General features: G+C 38.5%; 1 protein-coding gene across 1 annotated transcript; it reads right to left on the bottom strand.

Moving 5' to 3' along the window:
- Positions 1-6,680: 6,680 nt before the first annotated feature.
- Positions 6,681-7,571, bottom strand: LOC138693717 (uncharacterized). Its single transcript, XM_069817542.1, has one exon. It carries the CDS (start codon positions 7,569-7,571, stop codon positions 6,681-6,683), a length of 891 nt encoding a protein of 296 aa, XP_069673643.1.
- Positions 7,572-9,297: the final 1,726 nt, after the last annotated feature.

Raw genomic sequence — 9,297 nt, 5'->3', positions numbered from 1 at the left:
AAAATTCGAACTTGTTCATAGCTGAAAGCGCCACCACTTCAGAATGTAAACAATTATTGTACCTTCTAAAAGACTGGCTTCGCTGCTCTGTGCAGTCAAGCTGGATTCTCTGCTGGCGTAGTAGTAGCAGAAGTACCTCAGGTCGGGCTCGCTGTGCTGTCCATCTAAAATGCAATATAATTCTGTGTTTCAATCGTCGTAATAAAATAATTTTTAGCGAATGTAATGAACATGATAAATAGGTAGTACACGCTATGTACGCGAATCCAAAATTGAAGCGCGAAGTAAAGTTACTTCTAACGCACGTATAGCCTTAAAGAAAAATAAATTCAATAAACTGAAACAAAAGTAATTTCGAATTTTATTTAAGGAATGAAATTAATTTATTGCCATACTTTTATTTACTGTAAAATTCGAACTTGTTCGTGGCTGAAAGCGCCACCGCCTCAGAATGTAAACAATTGCTGTACCTTTTAACATATGGACTGTGCTGCACAGTGTAGTCAAGCTGGATGTTGAGCTTTCCTCGCTGTGGCACGTCGGGTCGCTGCAGAGTCCATCTGAAACGCAATATAATTCTGTGCTTTAATCTTCGTAATAAAATGATTGTTAACGAATGTAATGAACAGGATAAATAGGTACGAGACAGTATGTAAGTGAATCAAAAGTTGAAGAACGAAGAAAAGTTATTTATATCGCATGTATAGCTTTAAAGAAAAATAAATTCAATACACTGAGACAAAAGTAATTTCGAATTTTATTTAAGAAATGAAATTAATTTATCCCTATACTTTTATTCACAGCAAAATTCGAACTTGTTCGTAGCTGAAAGCGCCACCACCTCAGAATGTAAACAATTACTGTACCTTCTGACAGACTGGCTGCATTACTCTGTGTAGTCAAGCTGGATGTTGAGCTACCGCTGTGGTACGTCGCGTCGCTGCAGAGTCCATCTAAAATGCAATATAATTCTGTGTTTTAATCTTCGTAATAAAATGGTTGCTAGCGAATGTAATGAACAGGATAAATAGGTAGTACACAGTATGTACACTTAGCGGCAAAAAGAATGGGCCAGCCGACAATTTTTTAAGTTCAAGAGACATAACATTGCGCATGCTCGTCTCGTCAAAGCCATAGTTTACCAGGTAACACATAATTAAACCATTTAAATTTGCTGTATTTTGTTTAAGATTCTAAAATATGTAATAAAATCGAATGGCGGGTTGATTCTAGATACATCAGAACCCTTGAAGAGTGAAATAATAATAAAATTGATAAATACAAAATCAACCGGAGCGAATATGAACAGGAAAATCACGGATTATGCCGAACTGATATTAACAGTCACAGTAGCGTAAGTCGTTACGGCACTGGTCTATTGAACAAGCTAGTAGTAGTAGTAGCTCAAGGTTCGAATCTCTCTCAATCTTCTTTTTTTTTTTATTACAAATTTGCCAACATATGTGTCTCGCAAAGCTTTAATTAAGTGGCGATATCTCTTAGAATATGGCCAAACTCTAATAAATAATAAACCTCCCTCTCTCTTTCAAGCAATACTGCTATCTGTTAATACAACGTTCTCTCTCGTCATTACGCTTGAAGATGGCACAGAAACAATAAATCATTGCCCTGGTTCGCATAGGTTATTCTGCGTATGCTACTCTCCAACAGGACTTCGATTGGAGAAATATCATTTTCTCCAACGAGGTAATTGTCTCCAATAGCAACGAACGCAGCCACGGACGGTTTACGGCAGAAGTCTACGAACACATTTTGACAAATGTAATGATCCCTTCCGCCCGAAAACGATATCCAGAAGGAACACTTTTCTTCCAGCAGGATAATCATCCGATACACACCGCCAACCGGATTCAAAGGTAGTTTACGAGGAGGCGTGATGTCGACCCAGTCGACTGGCCTCCAAATTCACCAGATATGAATCCGATTCAAAATTTGTGGGCTGCAGTCAAAAGGATCCTACGCTCTAATTGGGCAGAACAACCACCAGTTCGGACACCTGAGGAATTGTGGGACAGAGTTCTAGATGCGTGGGAGGAGATGGCAAGAATTTAGACCTGTTCCATAATCTTGTGGATTCCATGCCGCGCAGAATGAGGGCAGTTGTTGACGCAGGTGGTTTGTGGACGAGATACTAGTCCCCACCACAGCCTTGTTTTGTTAATATCCTAACAAATTGTTTGTTTTTGTTAATTTAATTATTTATTTGTGTTTAATATGCGTCCGTTTTTAGGATGCGCAACAAGTATGTTTGTTTATACAGGCCAGGTGTCACCTATTAATAGCCCACAGGTGATGGACAATAATATTTTTACAAAGCAGGCATAACGAAGTTTGTTAACAAATGCCATTTCACATTTAAACTAATAAATTAAGTAAAAGTGAAAATAAAAGAAATAATTTTACTGCACCGGGAGGCGAACTCATAACTCCTGATACGGATGTCAACCTTCTTATCACTGGGCCACACACTGCTCGTAAGGGTTATTACATTATAGACGGACGACTTTCAATGAAGAGACACCACAGCAATGCCTTGCAGTGCGTTACGTTTACACGAGTGAACCGCGCGATAGAACTTAGCATTTCTATCGACCAAGAGTCGGCCCATTCTTTTTGCCGCTAAGTGTATGTGAATCAAAAGTTGAAGAGCGAAAAAAAGTTATTTCTAACGCACGTATAGCTTTAAAGAAAAATAAATTCAATACACTGAAACAAAACTAATTTCGAATTTTATTTAAGAAATGAAATTAATTTATCCCTATACTTTTATTCACAGTAAAATTCGAACTTGTTCGTAGCTGTAAGCGCCACCACCTTTTATTATTTTTAAAGCCACTTTTTTATTATACCGTTCTCATACTATACATAAAATACGAATGAATACAACAATAAAAGTAAATTAATGTATAAGTTTAACACTTTCCCTGTGATCTTTGAACCTTTCTACAATGTCAATGAAACTGCCAAACATAATCTTGTGTTGACTGTCCTGTCGCGTCTTCCACCGTGTCCGTTTGAGAAAATCCAAATATACAGCCTTGTCTAAAGCTCCATGATTTTGCAACACATAAGAAATTGTATTACCTAAAACCAACAAGATGGCATTTAGTCTAGGACGGGGTGAAATTTGAAAATCGGGACGAAGGAACTTCTCGGGTGAACAGTTGATTAAACCTAGGTTCCGTACATAACTCGTGGCAGCTTCAAAATTGTCACTAACAGAAGAACATGTTGAGATGCGGTGCAGGATAGTGTCCTGTTGTTGACACGAGGGGCAAACTTCCGTTAGACTCAACCTGATGGAGAAAAGGGGAGTGCGTGTGGCCACCACGTCATGTACCGCCTTAAACCAGGTGGAGCGGACATCAAAAGACAAAGCAGGGTAGCTGATGTTACGCCAGAGTTGATCATAATTCACATTGGTAGGGGCGATTCGTTGTATACGCATTTGTTGTGGAGGAGACCTTCCTCTAAGATTCTGGTACACTACCTGAACAAGTCTCGTATTCGGATCTGCACCTAGTGAGTCCATGTAACACCATTCCAGCAAATAAACTTGAAGATATAGTAACGACCTTGGGATTACATGAAGATCAGGTGGATTTCGAAGGTCCGATTTAAGTAACCAATGTTGGAGCCATGCCGCTGAGTAACAAGCATTAGAAAGTTGAATCCTTCTCCCTCTGCTTAGGAATAACGCAAGACATTTGTCTATGACATGTATTAATCCAATACCACCTTGTGATGGACTGCAGGTTAATGTTGACATAGGCACCCGAAACACACAACCTCTCTAAATATACCACGATATTGCACAATTAATTTGTCGTGCGTAAGAATTTGTTAATGGTAACACTTGGGCTAAATACCAACACTTGGACAGTATATACGTCTGTACAGCCCAACTTCGTTGATACAAACACAAATCACGAAAATATAAGTCTTGCGCTGTTACTTTAATCTTTTGAACAATTCTCTTCCAATTGAGATGTATCATCTCTCCTATAGAAGCCGAAAACACAATCCCAAGAATTTTGATGGTCTTCACTGTTTGCAGTGGAGGTATCTGCGGAAGTACTTGCCACTGTCCTATCGGAAGAATCTTGGATTTTTGCTCGTTGATACGTAGCCCTGAAATGTTACTGAATTCATTCAAAATAGTTTTAAGTTGTTCAACATCCTTTTCATTTGAAAGCAAAACACTGACGTCATCCGCATACGCAACTACCGCTAACTTCTGCTCCCTGAGGGAAATACCAGTAATAGAATTATGCAATTTACATATAAGTGGATTAAGTACTAAAGTAAACAATAACATAGAAAGAGGACAACCTTGTCTAATCGATTTAGTGATATTGATCGTTGGTGAACGAAAACCATTTATTTGAATCTGACTATTAATTCCACTATAAAGACATTTGATATAGGAGATAAAAGTGTCACTGAAACCGTACCATGCTAGACACTGGAACATGAAATTATGATTCACGTTGTCGAAGGCACGTTCAAAATCGATGGAACACAATAATCTCTTGATTTTATCTTCAAGCGAAGTAGCAACACAATCTCTCAGGGAACACACCACATCAAAGATAGTACGCTCAGACGAGCCACAGTACTGTGCTGGATGTAGGAGCTTACTTAGAAGCGGTGTTATGCGGTTGGCTAATATTCTAGCTATAATTTTATAGTCATATGTGAGCAATGTAATAGGCCTGTAATCGTGCACGGTGACCGCATCGACTTTTTTCTTAATAAGAACAATAATACCTTTCTGTTGCGATGCACAGAGCTTCTTCCGATGTAGAATTGCATTTATCACTGTTGTTAAGTCCTCCTTAATTATTTCCCAGCAGGTTAAATAAAATTCTAGTGGAATTCCATCAATTCCGGGTGTTCTTGAGCGCTTACCTTGACAAAGCGCCGTGTAAACTTCTTCTTTAGTGACCGGCTGTTCAAGCAATAGGTTTTCTTCTTCTGATACGGTAGCGATCTTGACTGAATCAAAATATCGTAGAGAAGGTGAATTGTGGGATTTTTCTTGAAAAATATTGCTAAAATGCAACAGAAATGCGTTACTTATGTATCATGTTGTGTAGTATAGTGCTGGCCTGTGTTGTCTTGAATTTTTCTGATCATGGTAGAGCGTTTTCTATTATGCGTCTGTATAAGATGGAAGAGGTTGATTCTTTCGTCTGTTATGGGAGGGATTAGTCCGCTTCGAACTTTTAAGCTCTCCATTCGCTGTCTAAGAATTCCCAAAATTTTAGCTTTATATTTGTTGAGTTGAGTGCGTCGTTCTGAGTGTGATATGGAACTATGATGCAAGTCGAGCAGGCATTGATGATAGAAATTAAGATTATGTTCATCGGCATGATATTGAAGATAAGTTTGTCTTTGGAAATATTTCTTTAATTGAGATTTAATATAATATCCCCACCAATTCACTACATCATGATATTCGTATTTCTTCTTCTTCGACCATTCAGTCCACAACTGATGTAGCTCTTCATTACTTGTGGGATTTGAAGACACCTTGTGTTCATTTTCCAGTAGGGACGCCCAAATATCAAAAACGACATATTCATTTCAATATGCATTATGACCGCTGAGTGATCAGAAAAGGCTACAGGAATGATCTCAATTCATCGAATGTTTGGAGCTATTGACCGATGGACGTAAAAACGATCTAATCTAGCAGCAGAATTACTAGCCACATATATAACCAACATCATTATGCTTCATTAACCAGGCATCACTCATTTGTAGTCCTGTCACCAAACGCTGCAGTGTATTGCTAGATCGATACTCTCCCATACAATCTTGCGGACGGAGTACACAGTTAAAATCTCCTCCAAACACATAAGCATCATTCAGGGAACGCATGAGATAAGGAACATCCGTTTGAAAAAATTCATTCCTCTCTTGCCGTTTATTGCTACCTGAAGGAGCATAAATATTGACAAAACCATAACCATTGAAACGTCCACAAATACCTCTACCAGAGGGAAGTTGTACAACTGACTGGAGATTAATTCCAGCTCTGGTAATGAGAGCTGTACCCAACCGAGAAGTACCTAGATTCACATATGATGTATAATTATATAAGGACGAAAAATCTGCAGTGGATACCTCTTGAAGGAAAAGAATATCAACAACGTGCTCCACTAAAAAACGTTTCAATGCATAAAGTTTTGTGGGCGAGGAATTATTATTGAAATTCACAGTGGCAATACGTATAGTGATGGTCATCACTTCAGCCAATAGCAGAACAAACTTCAACAACATGTTGCACAATGCACAACCAGTAATCGTCGGTCAAAGATCTAGTCAACTGGACGTAATAATGGAAATCCTAGTTTAATACCTTCTCCTTTGTAAGGGTGAGAACGATGTTTAGGAGAATTACTGCTTTTAGCCAATTTCTTAACACCAATCTCCTGTGACGAGGACTTGTTTGTCGATCCAGGATCTTGCTCTTCTTGTTGTATTGCTTCATTCCAATCCTTTGGAACTGCTGCTGTTGCTCCCCGAATTTCTTCAGGATCCTTTGAATCACCTGTAGTAGCCGGAACAACAACGTCGACAGGATTCTTCTGCCCATTGGCAGAACACTCACCAGTGTCAGAAGATTCCATTGCTTTATACTTTTTCACTGGTTACTCGTGAAGAATCTCTGATACTTCATCTGCTGAATCTGTTTCCGAGTCACCCTGTTCTATCGTCATAGTCACCGTCTTATCAGTCAGTACACTACTCTTTTGCGTTATTGATTTCTTTTGCAATAAAGTACTCTCGTGCATTAATTTTGTATCCGAAGTACCAATAGATGCTTGTTTTTCGGATAAACTATCAGTCCCATTTTCAGATGAAACACTAGTCATAGTAGGAGTTGTCGCTGCTGTGGAAACACTAGGAGAAGGGATCAAGTCACTCAGTGTAAGACGTGTTCGAGATTGTACCGTCACAGGGGCTTTTACATTCCTATTAGGACACGCTTGCCGTATTTGAGCTGTACTTCCACAAGAAAAGCACGTAAGTTCCTGCCCAGGGTAAGTTACATAGGCTTCGTGACCGGCTATGACAATCGACGAAGGTATGACCTTGTTTAATACCATGTGTGTAATGCGTATACCGGTATAGACATTGTATCGAAATTTGGATGACCACTTTTCATTTTCTATATGTTGCACTTTTCCATAGTTCTGTCGTATTCTTTCATTGGACACTTCCGGTGGTATGTTGAGCACTCGTACCATCACGACTTCTTCGTCTGCAGGGGTTATGTTGACTGTTACATTATCTCCATTCATAAGTTTAACGGATGATGATCCAGTATGTTGTTGTAGGTAATGTTCATAACTAATTTTATTTGTAAGTTTAATATACAGTGCATTTTGTTTCCCTACTAACTGAATCACTTGTATTTCCGTGTCTTTTATACGTAACCCTTCTTCTATCCATCTATGTATGTCAAATGCTGTAGGACGCGTTTCCTCTTTATTAAATATTGCTTTTAAAGTATTTTCCCTTTTAACTGCACTATTCATGTTTCACTACAAGGTTTCGAAACAAACGCACAACGTAACATTCACTCACGGACTACGTACGACACACGATGTTACCTGCTCTGCTGTCGCCGGCAAACTGTACGTGAATCAAAAGTTGAAGAGCGAAGAAAAGTTATTTCTAACGCACGTATAGCTTTAAAGAAAAATAAATTCAATACTAATTTCGAATTTTATTTAAGAAATGAAATTAATTTATCCCTATACTTTTATTCACAGTAAAATTCGAACTTGTTCGTAGCTGAAAGCGCCACCACCTCAGAATGTAAACAATTGCTGTACCTTCTGACAGACTGGCTGCGCTGCTCTGGCTAGTCAAGCTGGATGTTGAGCTTTTCTCGCTGAGGTACATCGGGTCACTGCAGTGTCCATCTAAAATGCAATATAATTCTGTGCTTTAATCTTCGTAATAAAATGATTGTTAGCGAATGTAATGAACATGATAAATAGGTACGAGACAGTTATGTACGTGAATCAAAAGTTAAAGTGCGTAGTAAAGTTACTTCTAACCAGGGGCGGCTCTACAATAAGAACTGTAGAGCTGCAGAACCGCCATTGAAATGGACCTGTAAAATTAAAAATGTAAAACGTGCTTTTATGTAATCTAGTTCATTGTTTCATTTATTTTCCAATTCATTCTCCTTCGATTCGAGATTTTATTGTCTGTAGGAGCCTTGAACTGCTGGAGAATTTTAGCTATAGTGTACTATTCGGATCTGTGATCGGCAGTTCCTGGAGCTCAACGCAGGGTAGTCGGCAGCAGAAAACTGGTTTTCTTCACCGCCCCATAAGACTGCATTGGAGCTGCAACCGAAGCAGATCTGTTCGAATATACAAAAGAACCGCCAACACCCTCATCTCTTTATGACCTGCGTTAGAACACAAAGGCTTCTGGACTACTGTATATCATTACAGTTCCAGTGTGTTATAGTACTGTGGCTGATGTGATGTGAATAGTCAGTGTGTCTAAGGAAATATTTTATATTAAAAATGAATGAAATGAAATCCTAATCGACCAATCCTTTTCGAAATTAAAAGAGAAATTGCACGTTAACTTAAGAAATTAGGACGTCCTACACCAAATTTAAATTTGGAAATTTCTGGAAAAAGTCGAGGAAATCATGTAACCTACTAGTCATTTTAATACCGAAATGTGTAATGGAAACGATTGGTTTTTTTGCTGCGCTCATGAAAACGCTTTCTCCCCCACCCATGTATTCTGTTTAGAGGAGAAAATACATGGACAAAGACCGGAGTGAAGGATTTAGTTAATTTGACTTAAAAAACTATAAGAGCATGAAAATTCGAAAACTCATTTCAAGTCAAACAGATTTGTCACTGTTAACGATATTAAAATATTCTAACACAGCTTGATTCTGCGTATTGGATTAACATTCAGAAACAAGAAGGAAATGTTTCTAAAGAGAGATATGGTCTACCTAAAATAATTAACTGTGTGAAATTCTGTGCCGCATTTGAATTAGCGATGCGAGGACTTGCTGAATCAGGAGATTCAACAAACCGCGATATATTTCTGGGTTTGACTGATTTTGCTCCACAATTAGATTAGGCCTAAACTTCCAAAGGCTCGTCACAATTGAAAGGAACTATGGAAACAATTCAAAATTAATTGTTGGATAGCAGTAAAATTATTGGAAATTTCTCTTCATTGCCACCAAAACATGACGCAAAAAGTTTGATGCAAACT

Source organism: Periplaneta americana, unplaced genomic scaffold (genome assembly GCF_040183065.1).
Source record: "Periplaneta americana isolate PAMFEO1 unplaced genomic scaffold, P.americana_PAMFEO1_priV1 scaffold_18, whole genome shotgun sequence".
Taxonomy (NCBI): domain Eukaryota; kingdom Metazoa; phylum Arthropoda; class Insecta; order Blattodea; family Blattidae; genus Periplaneta; species Periplaneta americana.
This window is presented reverse-complemented; position numbering and strand designations above follow the sequence as displayed.